Source organism: Triplophysa dalaica, chromosome 5 (assembly GCF_015846415.1).
Source record: "Triplophysa dalaica isolate WHDGS20190420 chromosome 5, ASM1584641v1, whole genome shotgun sequence".
Lineage (NCBI taxonomy): Eukaryota > Metazoa > Chordata > Actinopteri > Cypriniformes > Nemacheilidae > Triplophysa > Triplophysa dalaica.
The window spans coordinates 3,770,701-3,785,111 of NC_079546.1; the positions used below are offsets into that span (position 1 = coordinate 3,770,701).

Below are 14,411 nucleotides of genomic sequence, written 5' to 3' on the forward strand. Positions count from 1 at the left end.
ACACACACATACATACATACATAAGTACACACATACATATAGACATACAGACAGACACGCACACAGAGCGGGTGGGCTGGAGTCATTGACGGGTTGGTTCCGTGCGTAATTTGAGTGGTTAATTTGATCATTGCTTGTCATTAATTTAGTTGTTTTTTTGCGTTCATAATATTGTGTCTAGACGAAGAGAGACTTGTCGTTTTTTTTCATACTTGTTATTTTATTCATTTCATTCAACATTCTCCTATTTGAGAATTTTCAATACCATTACCTTTTATCAACGAATGTAGTTTATTTTTTTATTAAATATATTTTATATTTACTATGCGTAATGAATAATAGCATTTTATTGCTCTTGTTTGCACTTAATTGATCCTGGATGTCTCTAGATTCTAAACAAAGGGTTTCTCAGTCAAACACACTTATTTGAGTTAATTCAGATTATTTCGTTTTTCCCAAAGTGAACCCTGACACCGCTGCTGCTCAACGTGTGAATACATGCAAAGTGTCTTTAAGCTATATGTGCATAGGTTTCAAAATGAAGTTGTCAGGAGATTAAACCTTTGAGAGAGATATGGAAGTGTTCTCAATGAATCCGTCAAATTTTGAAGACGAAGCTATTCACACGAAACAATATATCTGTTATTATGTAAATACAAGCTGCAGTGTATACTGTATAGTACTGTATATTGCAGTCTACTGCCTGCGGGTATGTATGGAAATATACAAAGTATTTATACGCAGTGCACATAATACATACTGCTTAATGCAGAAATATAGTTCATGTGTGCTCCCTGCGTGTTATTCTGAAGGGAATTGAAATGAACGTGGACATAAGGCGTTTGAGAACGGTCATTTGTGATCAGGTTCATGTGTGCTTACTGCAAGTTACTGTATGTATTTCTGGAAGGTCGGTTCGCAGAAATAGACCTCCTGTCAAAGAAGAGCACACTTGAATTAAAACTCTATAGGGCTCTGTTCCAACTCACAGTGAGCTGTTGTGATGTTTGTCTTCTACAGGGAGTGAACGTTTGTCATTCCAAGAAGCTCCTACAGATGTCAAATGGACAGCATTCCCTTATAAAGTTTCCTGATCCTTTACTATCGTTCTTGGATATGATAATCACCATTGTCATTTTGTATGGGGATTCTCTGACAGCATCAGATGTCCAGACCTCAACAAACCTGTTTTAACTTGTGCTTAAACTCTTGAGGTTCTGGTACGTTCTGCCGCAGGTTTCACTGTCAAAACAGCAGCGAGTCGTCAATCATTCTGGACAGTGAGTTGTGAGCATTCGTGTGTCATGATCTCATTGCACAGGTATGCATTCTGACTCAAATTTCATTTTTGTACACATTCTTTCTTCTTTTCACCCAAAATTAGGTCAAGCCTGTGGGTCATTTTAATGGCTCTTCTGCACTTTGCCTTTATTCGTTATGCAATCAGATCAGTCTTTAGCGGAGTACTAACATTAATTTACTCAAACAAATAGAATAGATAGAATAGGTTTGAAGTCTATCAGCAGAACTTTAGCACTTGATTTCAATATTTACCTGATGCTGAATGATAATATTCACGATACAAATTATGATTTCATTATTAATCGTCACTGGATTTTACATGTGTAAATGTAATACTAAGTGCTAACATCAAAAGAGCTCAACAGCACTGGAGGTGTGAACACATCTTACAGACAGATACTATCAACTTTAAGGATAGGTTAAAACACAATGAAAACATTAAACATGTTTTTAAGATGAATAGTTTAATAGCAACCCATCAATATTAATACAGTAGGCCTATGCACTGCACAGTGAGAATAAAAAGTAGATTTCATTTTTTAAAGATTTTTTTTAGTTCAAAACGAATGAAGCATGTGTTTCATATGTTATTTGTTTTGTGTGTTGCATATATAATAGATAGAAATTTATATATTTTGTCCCTTTGAGATTAGAGTAAAATGTGACTTGAACGTGATCTTACATGGAACTGCATGTGATGAACAGAACACAAACTTCTGCACATTCACTCATTAGGTAACATGAACCCGCAGCTTTATTTGCAGTTTCTGCATGTACAGCCGTGGTAAAATTTCACTTTAGTTTTGCCTTTCATCAGCATTTCTGAATGTAGTATGGCAAATCCAGTCAAGCGTCTTTTGAAATTCAATAGAAACAAACCTCAGGAGTGACAGAAAGTCACCCAACAGCAATGTGAAAGACACAATAAATATGCAAAGTCACATGAAAGGTGTCAAAATATCAGGCTTATTCCTATTTATTTTTTAAATGATCATAAAACACAGTATACAAGATCTACAAACATTACATCTTTTTGTAATTTTTGTTCTAATATGTCTAAAACAAACTTTTCATTTGGTATTTGATAGAAATATTGTCTAGTTCACAGAATGAAACGAGAATTTCAAAGAATCTCAAAGGTTTGCAGCTGCATGTGTGTTCTTCATAAACCTCCTGCAGTCTGGACCTTAAACACACCGCCTGTATTGCCCTCGAAACATCGGTATGTGCGCAGGTTTAAGAGCGCCGAGTTGTGGGGGGGATGCCGGGTCCCCGGTCATCATGTGTGGGTATTGACACAGATGGATGCAAAATAGAATACAGTGCTCGGAGCATTTTATCAGCAGAAATATGTCAAAATGCCAAACAACAACTAGGGTAGGCCTAATCGTAATTTTTGTCCTTGTACCATTGTCCTTGTAAACATTATGATCCTTTTAAGTTTGTCCAAAAATTGACCACTCTTATATTCATCCCTTGCAATATCTCATAACAAAATTGTTTGTGAGAGTTTGTTAGTCTTGGGGGTCGGTTGTGAAGTATTTCTCATACAGGTGAGATAGATCCTGTGATCTATCATACCTGATACATTTGTTTGCATTGTTTTACGTACAGTATATACATTTCAATCAGTTAACAATCCGTTTTCATCTGTGTGTAGTGAAGAAGATGAATTAGACATTTGGATAACTTAAGAATCATCCACCGGAACTCAGACGTTTCCAAAATAAAAGGGTGGTCACAGTCATGTTTTGTCTCACATAATTGTCAGATTCTTCTGCTTGACTGAACTCTTTATAGTCATCGAGGCTGTTATATAACTTGATGTTTTGTTTCATGGTTTACAGACGGACGCTCATAACCTACTGAGGCTGGTCTGCCTTAAGAACGCTTCAATAACTGCCTATGTGATGAAATGTGAAGTTTGTTCAGGTCTGCACGTTCATCACAAAGAACGTCATGTCCTGAAAGAGATTGTTTCCTACCCAGATCACGTTCTGTCTTTTAGGCCATATAACAACCATCTCCATTCCTAAAAAAATGCTCCAAAACATGACTGGTTGTCATGTTTTGTGGAAATTAAAGATGTCACAAGTGGTATAGGTTATACAATTGGTTATAGAAACATATAATAGAGACAGTTTTTCAGTTCAACTAGCTGAACATTCTTAAATCAAGATACACTGAGAAGAAGATGACCTTTAATAATGAGTCTAAAATGAGTTTTAGTCATGCTTGTTTTGAGCATAATCTTACGAAACTTAATATCCTTAACAAAATGTTTCTTCACAAGTGAATTTATCTTAAAAATCTTTAGACATTTGTATTTGAAAATAAGACATAAATACAAAGAAATTTCTGAGTAAAATACTTAGTATATATTTCTTTTAGTTGGTTTTCTGCATAGTCACGTTGCAGATTGATGCCAGTAATAATTAAACAAAACAACAGGCTTCTCATCAGACAATCCACATTGGGAATGTTGGTCATATTCCATACTGTCCTGTAAACACACACACATACGCACACACTGTATAAAATGTGGAATCTGTAGAGTACAACATGGGTCTTTGCCATTCACACAACATAGTGTTCTTGTTCCTGTAGTTCTGTTAATAAAGCATTGCATTTTGAACACAAGGTTCAGGTTTGATCCCCAGGAAACACACATAATGATCTACAGCAAATTCACACTGTTTCACACACTTATAGTTATGTGTAATACACTTCCCAAAACCAATGTTTGAGGGTGGTTCTTTTGGAAATTTTTAGAGAACAGATTACTGAATAACAAATGTGTCACATAGACCTAAACAGGATTTGAATGATGTCAGTTCTCTCTCCTGAGCTGGACTGTTTGTCTTCTGTCATCATGTGTCATTTATTTTCCCAAACCAAACTGCTGCGTGTACTAACAGTGTTAATTTGATGTTATGTTTGTTCGTGGAGCAATCGCTGTATTGTTCCACAGAGCAGTGGAGAATTATGCCTCCCAGTACACGGTTCACAAGAAATCTGCTTTATTTTCATCTTATCACATGCAGCTCAATTCAAACTGTCTCAATCTACACAACGGGAATTAGATCCAGAAGACCTCATTAATTCCTGCGCACATGGACAAACGAAATCTTTCATCCTATAGAAGCAAGTTCCCAGAAGTTTTGTTGCCTCATTCTTTAAGGAACTGCCTGTTAATGTTTGCGTGAGTGTCAAAGCAGCTGTGTTTTTCTCATCATAACCTCGTCAACCTCTATGTGTTCTCTCACGTCCTCAGTGATCACGTTCCTGACCCAAATCTTCCCTGGAAAGCTGAATGACGTGTGACGCTGCGTTTAGAAAAGACCTAAGATACAGCCCTGCTGTGTGACTTTTATGGACTGTTTTCTCTTGACATATGTGTACTCAGGTGCAAACTAAGAAATGCATTATTAAAAGAGTTCTTTACTGCACTGGTGATGCATGTGTTGAATCAGATGTTTGTTGAAAAGAACATTAGGCTTGCATCCTGTGGACATGGGTTCGATCCCAAAAGGAACCCAAAATGCCACCATGCGGAGACAGGAATGTTGTAAAAAGGATGCTGACCGTGTAAAACACTATGTGCTGCCACCTAGTAGAGATGTCAGGTATCAAATTCAACTTCTTCAATTAAAAAAATCACATTTTTTTTCTAAGGCAGGCCAGTGAAAAATTGACAATGACACCATTTCCAAGAGAATAATTAGAAAATGTGGTAAGAATCTCTTTTATGATCTATTTATGTTATATTTTGTATTTAAATTGTTTTATTTTATTAGTTACATAAATAAATAAAAAATAATGTAATACGTTTTGAAAAATAATATACAGCAACACTTACAGCGGAAAGCGTTGTCACGTGATACAAAGTATCTTCTTCATCGCTGGCATGAAGGCCCAATCGTTAGTGATTACTGGTAAAGAAAGATTATTTCTGGTTGCTCAGGGGTAATCATTTTCAAACACCTCATTTGTCACACATATAAAAATATTCTGACATTTAGGGTTAACATTTCCTTTATAAAATAAACACTCTTGAATTTACTAACTTACGTTTAATAGCGAATTGTCATTCCTGGCCATCGCGCACCCCCTGGTGGAAGGCGCGTTCATCTGCCACAGCCCGCGCATGCGTGCAGGTGAAGTCACGGCCTCAGCGGGTTTTGCTCACAGGGACGCGACGCTGCAGCAGCGGACGAATCCATAGCAACGGCGGATAAACATGAGTTACTACAGCAGGTAAGACACAAAGATGAAAACACACTTCTCAGAAATGATCAAAACGTGACCCCTGGTCCGGGACTGATGTGCGCGCGAACGCCTGTGTGTGATCGACACGAGTGTCTTTCGGAACTTTTCTGTGTTTTGTCTTCGGCTCCTGTTGCGTTTCGTACGAGCTGTAACACTCAGGAATTCACAAAAGAAGACAAGAACAGTTAAAATCGAAGTAAACAGAGAAATAAAGAGAAAAGAAAGATAAGTAGAGGGCGAATTGATGTATGTGAAAGGGTGTTAGGTTAGTGGAACAGTTAGCTGGGTGATAACAGAGACGACCAGACCAGACGACCACCAAACAGTCTTCTATAGATTATCCTAAAAACAACGTTCGTGGTCAATTTAACGTTCGTAAATCACAGCAAATCGCTCCAGAATTAATTTATTCCGATAAACATGATATATTTTCATCTGTCAAAGCTAAGCATGACTGAACTACTTCAATTCCGTACTAAGGTATTCAGACGTGTTCATATTATATCTCATTACTTCTACTTTGTGATTATCATCATAGTTATTGCCTTAAAAGGTGCCAGTTGTGAATTTCAAGTTTGTGATGCTGTGGTGTGACGTCATTATGGCCGGATTACTCAGACTCAGATGATATTGATGATCATCACTTGACAACGAAACCACGTTTTTCATTGTGAATTTGCATAAACGTTCTTTACTGTTCTTCTGTGGTTGAGGCTTTCCAGGAGATTTGGTGCCATTAATCTCAGATGTTTCTCCAATAGTATGGAGTGTACAATGATTTGAATGTAGAATGCAGAAGTAAAATGATCAGGATTTGGTTAAATTTGATGAGAAATGTTTGAGTTGATACGGAGATCTTCAATAATATTAAGTTTTGATTGCAGACGACAAATCTGAGCTCAGTTTGACACATTGTTGACATCTCTAGTGACAGAGTTGTTTGTGACATTTCTAACTCGTTTTCTCAGGAGAAACATCTGAGACTATTCTATTCATTTAATTTCATTGATGGTTAAGAGAACTGTGAAATATAAGAGATCATCTGTGATTTTTCTGTGTTGATGAATCTGCTCAACACGTGTGAATGTGTTACCGCTCGAGATCTTCGGTCGTCATTGAGTCCCATCTGAGCTGATTGTGTGTTTGTCAGGATCATTTTCAGCATCTTCTCTCATGTGTCTTGTCTACATTTTTTCTTCTTAACATCTATTTCAGCTTACGTACCAGTAAAGATCATTTGTGTAACAGACTGGTGCTGAAAACAAAAGATGTGAAAAAACAAAGCATCTTTCTTGGTGTGTGTCTGCCTCTTAAATGATGTACTTCAAAAAAATAAAGATCTCTCAGACTGAATAAAAATATTTTTTATGTATCTGTGCAATTTTTTCAGCACTGTTGATTGATGCATTGTTTTTATCTTTTAATTACAAGCCATGAACTCAACTTGAATCAGAGCAGTATAAATAGTATATGAAAAACAAAAGTACACTAGTGTTCATGAGTTTTCATTCGGATGACAGTGTAGCGGTGAATGATGTCACAGTCTCTGGGTTGGATCTGATGAACGAGTCTTATAGAGTGTTATTATGGGTAATTATGGTCTGATTAGTCTCCATTAGCTGAATAAGGGAGGGACAGCAGAGCCTGAGATTGCTATCACCAGGGACGCGAAAGGAAATGACACGCTGCGAATCAGACGAATGTGGTTTGCATTTATATTTATTATAATTTATGCAGCTGACGGCCGCGTACCAAACGTACAGAAAAAACTATAAATCACAGCCATTGTTGCTGTCTGTATTGTCTTACAAGCACAACAGCAGAAAAACAGCATCTTCAAATGATGTTTATTACTCAATATATCGCATCTTTTCAGTCTGATACAGCCATAATACAATAGTGCATTCGATTAAACGCGACTCAGTGCTGGTTCTACACATCTGTGTGAGAGCATTTAGATGGGGAAGTGTTTGTAGCTCACTGATGTATCGGTTCCTCATCGCACACTGAGTGCGTCCTGCTTTTCAAAGGGCGTCTGTGGGGTGTTGTTGTCATAGTAACCAGCGACCCCGAGGGCTCACCTGCATATGGTCCCTTGTGACCTGAACACACTGTAACCCAGACACACACACATATTCACACTCATTCGACACGGAGGCAATGAAGAACTCTTTACAGCCCGCTTACAGCCGCTGGTCATACAGGTACACACACACACACATGACACAGTGGTTTAGCAAGGAAATGTGCGTGCGTAAAGTTCTACAGGTTTGTGTAGAACACACACACCAACAACACACACTCGTGACACAGAGGTTTAGTAAGGAAATGTGCTAATGTAAAGTTCTTCAGGTATGTGTGTTTAATATGAAAGTGGGAATGTTCAAGAGAACAGTTGTGTGTTTGCAGTAATTGACTGTGTTATGATTGGACTGTTGTTGACTGTTTAGTGTACTGAATGTTTCTTCACAGGTAAGTGAGTGTAGGTAATGTTTGTGTTGTGTTGATCTCTACTGAGAGCGGCAGACCCACAGAGAACTGAAGTTTCCACCCGTCACACTCACCTGTGGATTATTAGTTCTTTCTTTCTCTCTCATGTTAGTGTCGTGTGTGTGTGTCAGTAATGTGCTGTTACCTCAAGTGCAGGACAGGTATCCACTGTTACACAGGTGTCACATCAGACGCACAAGTGTGTCATCTTACCTCCGTCACACATGAAACATTCATACAGGTGCGTCTTAAGATGCCTGCTCACACATACACTGTCACACCAGCAGTCGCTGTGAGTTCAGCGCTCTCATCCCTATCTCTGATGTTCTTCTCACTAACACACTCTTTTTGCTCTCGTGTTTTCTCCTTTTGTCTGTTTCATATCACCATGGAAACGAAGACCCTCAAGTTCATCTAGCTTCGCGTCCACAGCGATGACCAGGTACCACGCACGCATACACACTGCCTGTTATGCATCATCATGTTGCAGGTTTTTGTCTAGGTGTCATGGTTTTTGGTCTGTTGCTAGGTGCTTGCTAACTAGCATTTATAATAAATGGTGTTCGTGTTTTTCAAACATGTTCTTCTTCGTGTAAAGCGTATGGCCTTCATTTCTGTAGTGAGAATAGAAGAGAATCAGTGCACTGTGTTTGTGTAGTGTTTTATGCATCTGCATGTGTATGTGGGTGTTTGTGTGTATTTTTAGACGTGCATGTAGGTGAGATTTTTTTAACATGGTTTCTTTGGTTTGGGTGACTATTGTTGCCTAGCAACACCCTGAGAGAACTGGCCGGCTACTAGCGCCTGTTCTTTCACTGTCACCCATCAGATTGATCAGGAATGATTCAGTGATGTCTGGATTAACTGTGCCTTTAAATTCAATTCAAACACACAGTCGCGTTTTACAGACGTGACTGGTGTGATGCGACACGACACATTACATGTTCTAATGTGATTGTCGCACAGCACCCCATCCAGTGTGGACACAATTTTAAATTATTATATGTCTGTTGTCGTGTTGCATCGCGCCGCGTCAGGGTTTAGACATGGTGTTAGAATTTTTTTTTGTGGAAAGGTAAATGTAATCTAGATGGTGCATTATATTGTGGATTGTACGACGAATTATAGAAACATTTTCTCAATTATTTTTGAAACATTTGTTTTATTTTTGCACCTGAATACAAAAGTGCATGATCTTTATCCACACCATGCTGAAAGTGCTTGTTTTGTTGTGTTTCAGCACAATGGAGGACGACAGTCTGAGTCTCAGACAGCAGAAGCTGGAGAAACAGGTGAGACACACACACACGCACACGCATGAAATCCAGTGTCTAGACCTCCATTAATTTGTTGATATTGTGTGTCCACTAAACCTCACAGAAACATTTGCACAGCATTAGATTAAAAGAACAACATAATTTGGTTGAGTTCTTATCCAGGAAGAGGTAGCAAATGTCTACAACGTTGGTATTTCACCTTATAGAACTAAACCTGAACCCACAAGCTTTTCGTTTGAAAAAATGAACCCAAAAATATAGTTAAGAGAGTACAAACACACACACACACACACACACACACACACACAACGATATGTTATTTCCGTTATGAGCACTCATATTATTTCCTGTTTGAAATAGCAGGAGGTAAATGAAAGCATCGGTTAGCGTAACTCTGTGTCTGTGTTGATTTCTTTGTCTCATTTTCATCCCATCCCTACACACACACTAGTGTAAGGATGAGTATGGTGTCTTCAGCTGTGTGGGTGTATTTGTGGAAATGGTACTCTGTTTCATCATCATCTATGATTTCAGCAAACACTCTCACTGGCTTGATCACTTCCTGTGCTTTACATCACTGTTTTCCGTTTCTCTTGAAATGAAAGGAAATCATAATCTATCGCTCATGTTTTAAGAGATGCCTTGATTTAGAAACAGAATTACTCGGTTCATCTGTATATATAAGGTATGAGGAATTTATATTTGAAATTGTGCAGCTTTCTGTGAATTTTGAGAAAGTGTTGTGCGAACTTAAACACGATATCCGTGTATGTATTGATGTGTATGTGTATCTTAACTGCTAGACTGAAATTTGTTTAATCTCGATCACATATTTATCAGCAACATAACATTATCAGTATTGATATTTTCATTATTATCATTATTGAATATTTAAAAAAAGAAAGATATATTACAATATTCAAACAACAGAGCATTCTAGGACTGTAGCTCTATACTCAGTTTCCATAGAAACATCAGCTTCTTTACGTCCTGCTGTATTACCCATACTCCCTGGTGAGCCTGTCTCATAATCTGATTGGATATTCTTTTAGAAGCCTCCGGCCACATTAACCCACAGTTGAGCACAGCTGGTGCTGTGTTGACCTGCCCGTTTGGATAAGATTTTGTTTTAGCAGTAATTCATGTGACATGGGCATTGTGTCCACAGAGGGCGTTGTTGGAACAGAAACAGAGGAGGAAACGTCAGGAGCCGCTGATGGTTCAGCCCAATCCAGAGGGACGGCCGAGGCGCTCACGGCCCCGCCGCTGTGAGGAGCAGGCGCTCCTCGTAGAACCTCACGTCAACATGGCCAGTGACATCATCTTAGACGGTGAGTCTTCATATATTCACTTTAAACTTTAACATGTATTCATCTGATGATATTTTATTTATATACAAGAAACATTGCTAGATTTTTTTTGATGATTTATCTTTCTTACATATTTTTTGAATTTGGGTGGTTGTGAATTTCTTCATTTTGTGTTGATTGATTTTTTGAAACAGTAAACAGCATCCAAGGATGCACCTGGGATGAATGAGTTAATCTTGTTATTTGGTCTGCCTCTTCGTCTGTGTTTACTGTGTTTTATAGATTATTGGATGTGTTTGTTGGTTTGTCAGGTATTGACGGGCCCGCGGCACTCCTGGGTTCAGAGGGTCCAGATCTGGGCAGTAAAATCCAGGTTTTCAATCCCGTCATTCAACCACAGCAGCCGTCCCCCCCAACCACAGAAGAGCTTGAGACGGACGCAGATACTGAAACACTGCTCGAACCCAAAACAGACATACACACACTACTGCAGAGACGCGGTGAGACACACACACTGGACACATGCTGTTGTTCAGACTGTGATTTTGACTCTGGGGAATCTTTACACAAATGTCAAAGTTCGCACACAGTTCCTCTGTAGTGTGGTTAGATGTTGAAGTGTGTTTGTGTGTCTGTGTGGATTCAGTTTAAATGACAGCGTGAGTTTCTCATCTTCTGCTCCGCGAACTCTCTGTTCCTCTCAGGACTTTCCGGCAGCATGAACTACGATGAGGCGAGTGAAGATGATGAAGATGATGAGAGAAGCCGCTCTCTCTCTCCACACACAGAAAGCACTCGGCCCGCATCAGCGTCCAGCAATAAATCCACCACGGTGAGATCCACGGGAGGTTTCTGAAACTGTCAGAGGAATTATACGTTTCATTTGAACTTATTCTTGATCAATATTGTATGTGACACTTAATCTGAAATGATTTCTGTCATTTATTTATTTGTTTTCAGGAGTGTGTTCCTCTAAATTCCCCGACCGCTGAGGGCTCCTCCATCGAGGTGGATAATCTTGAGGAGTTCGTGCTCCGTCCGGCTCCTCGGGGAGTGACAGTCAAGTGTCGCATCTCACGGGATAAGAAGGGCATGGACCGCGGCCTCTACCCCACGTACTTCATGCACCTTGAGAGGGAAGACGGCAAGAAGGTGAAGATCCGTCAAATTCACATACTTCTGCTCACATAAATCCTCTCTCACTAATGCTCTCTCTCTCTTTCTCTCTCACTCTCTCTACAGGTGTTTTTATTGGCTGGACGGAAGAGGAAAAAGAGCAAAACATCAAACTATCTGATATCTGTAGACGCCACGGATCTGTCCCGTGAGGGTGAGAGCTTTATAGGAAAACTGAGGTGAGGGCTCAAGACTTTTACTGTTTACAGTCATCTGACTGATCTGATCACAGACAGAATACACACTTGATGGTGCTGATGCAATGTCAGGGGTATACGGGTTTGTAACTCAGGCTGATGTTGTGTGTTTGTCACAGGTCTAATCTGATGGGAACTAAGTTCACGGTCTATGATAACGGCACAAACCCCACGAAAAACCCTGGAGCTCTGCTGGAGGAGAACAACACGCGACAGGAGCTCGCTGCTATCAGCTATGTGAGATAGCTATAGAGAGACTCTTTCACGCACGCACGCAGGCACACACATACACTTGCTTCTAATATCTCTGATCCAGCCCAGTGTTAATGAATGTCTCTCTTTTCAGGAGACTAATGTTTTAGGATTTAAGGGCCCACGGAAGATGACAGTGATTATTCCTGGCATGAACATGAATTTTGAACGGGTTCCGGTTCGGCCCACATGTGTAAGTGCTCACGTCTGTCAATCACATCATCATTATGGGGGTAGAGACTGTGACGGGACTGAATCCTTGTGTGTGTTAGGAGCAAGAGTCTCTGCTGAATAAATGGCAGAATCACTCACTGGAGAATCTGATAGAGCTACACAATAAAGCCCCGGTGTGGAATGACGACACACAGTCCTACGTGCTGAACTTCCACGGCAGGGTCACGCAAGCCTCCGTCAAGAACTTTCAGATAGTCCACGACAACGACCGTAAGTTACCTGACTTTAAAGCACATGATATTTTGTAGAACAGAAGTGTCTGTCTGTTATGTAGTTTTGTAGTCTGTCTGTACTGCAGTGATTATGTGCTGTTGTGTTTTTAGCCGACTACATTGTTATGCAGTTTGGCCGGGTGGCAGAAGACATCTTCACTCTGGACTTTAACTACCCCATGTGTGCACTGCAGGCCTTTGCCATCGGCCTGTCCAGCTTTGACAGCAAACTTGCCTGCGAGTGACCCCTTGACCTGTAACCCAGCTCAACACGACTCTACATGAAACACACGCACACCTCCTGCGAACAGGACACGAGATCACAATTCACCTGTCCTCCCTGTGGACGGCAGGTGAATGGAGGATTTGTGAAAACTGACATTCTGAATTATGTTCTGTAAGAGAAACACATGAAATCATTCAAACTTTTCTTGCCTGTGAAAACAGGAACAGTTTGATGATACTGATATTGTTGTTTAAGATATTGTCCCGAATGATCTTCTAAAATATAATACATACTCACCAAATACTTTAGTGGACCACCAGAGAAAAAATTAAGAATATTTTAGATTTCAATTGATCTCCTCTGTGCTGTTATTATGGATTTGAAGCAGAAAATGATACCATGAATCACAGAAAGTTTGTCAATAATATACTTAAGTTATATTTTGTATTTAAGCCTGTTACTATGACCATTGAGTTATTTTTGCATCAAGACATTATTTGGCATAAATGGATAATTTTGAACCCTCATTTTGGTGTTGGTGTAATGCAAGGAAATCACTCTACTTACCGTAATGCAATTAAATAAAAGTTATACAAGATTTAAGATTTATTTTTAGAAATAGAATTAGTTGCACTGGCTAAAATTAAATTAAAAATAAAAACAGTAATGTTTTACTCATATACTGCACTAAACAGTACTAAATTATTGTATTACAATAATGAGCATTATTGTTAACGTCAATGCAATACATGTAAATAATGTCAAAATGCAAAATATGCTTTATTCTTTATATAAAGTATGTTATTACATATTGTAATTTGAAACTGGGCATGTTTTTGAGAAGTTCACCTGTTTACTTTTTATTATTAGGACGACGTTGTTTTGAATTTTTTGCCTTTTAGTTATTGAATCTTGATTTCAGAGATCTCAAAGAAAACTTCAAACATGTCCTCCATACAAAATAGGAGAAACAGTGGAAGTGTTTTCTTCACTGTGTGCTTGTGTTCACCATGTAAAACTGACACACATTTCTTATAGTTATTTCGGCTGCTGCATGGATTGTGAAAGTTGCCTGTTGCTGTTGTGTAAATAGTGCCTGAATACTGTCACAAAAGAGTGTTTACATCATAAGAAACTGTAGAAAGCACATTTGTTGTTTCTTAGAGTGTGAGCTGTTGTTTTTATTTGTGTGATTGATGTTTGTGTAGATATTCATCATGTGTCAGTCGGCCCAGAGTGTACTTATTAAAAACAATCCCTTTGTATTTCACACCCATAACCAATTTGCACAAACTTTATTTTTTTGTTGTGGAAACAATTTTTAAAGATCATAATATTAAACAAACAATTTACCTGGATCTTAACATTGTCACTGTTCCTGTCAGATTTTACAGAGTCACACAACCTGACAAAACCAGAAAGATGAGAGACAGACTTTATATGAATAATCTAAACTATAATTTTTG

The 14,411-nt window shown here is 38.9% G+C and overlaps 1 protein-coding gene and 1 long non-coding RNA gene across 5 annotated transcripts; one reads left to right on the top strand and one right to left on the bottom strand.

The window, feature by feature from the left end:
- Positions 1-3,157: 3,157 nt before the first annotated feature.
- Positions 3,158-5,498, bottom strand: LOC130420629 (uncharacterized). Its single transcript, XR_008906676.1, has 3 exons — positions 5,374-5,498; positions 5,162-5,234; positions 3,158-4,912 (listed from the first exon to the last, which is right to left on the bottom strand). It is a non-coding gene; the product is annotated as an uncharacterized LOC130420629 (long non-coding RNA).
- Positions 5,454-14,303, top strand: tulp3 (TUB like protein 3). 4 transcript variants are annotated; one of them, XM_056748059.1, is made up of 13 exons: positions 5,485-5,559; positions 8,174-8,302; positions 8,462-8,503; positions 9,302-9,353; positions 10,507-10,669; positions 10,960-11,148; positions 11,353-11,480; positions 11,609-11,800; positions 11,891-12,003; positions 12,141-12,258; positions 12,368-12,466; positions 12,546-12,717; positions 12,831-14,303. In XM_056748059.1, the coding sequence occupies exons 2-13, from the start codon at positions 8,286-8,288 to the stop codon at positions 12,962-12,964; spliced, it is 1,419 nt and encodes a 472-aa protein (XP_056604037.1). In that variant the 5' UTR covers positions 5,485-5,559; positions 8,174-8,285; the 3' UTR covers positions 12,965-14,303. The 4 variants fall into 4 exon arrangements, with proteins under 4 accessions (XP_056604035.1, XP_056604037.1, XP_056604036.1 ...); XM_056748057.1 differs by lacking the exon at positions 8,174-8,302 and having other exon boundaries at positions 5,454-5,559; XM_056748058.1 differs by lacking the exon at positions 5,485-5,559 and having other exon boundaries at positions 5,566-8,302.
- Positions 14,304-14,411: the final 108 nt, after the last annotated feature.

What these genes read in the sequence shown, in the direction of transcription:
- tulp3 (XM_056748057.1), top strand. An exon ending in AGAGGGAAGACGGCAAGAAG is followed by an intron (nt 11,801 to 11,890) that starts GTGAAGATCCGT and finishes CTCTCTCTACAG; the next exon opens with GTGTTTTTATTGGCTGGACG. An exon ending in TTCCGGTTCGGCCCACATGT is followed by an intron (nt 12,467 to 12,545) that starts GTAAGTGCTCAC and finishes TGTGTGTGTTAG; the next exon opens with GAGCAAGAGTCTCTGCTGAA.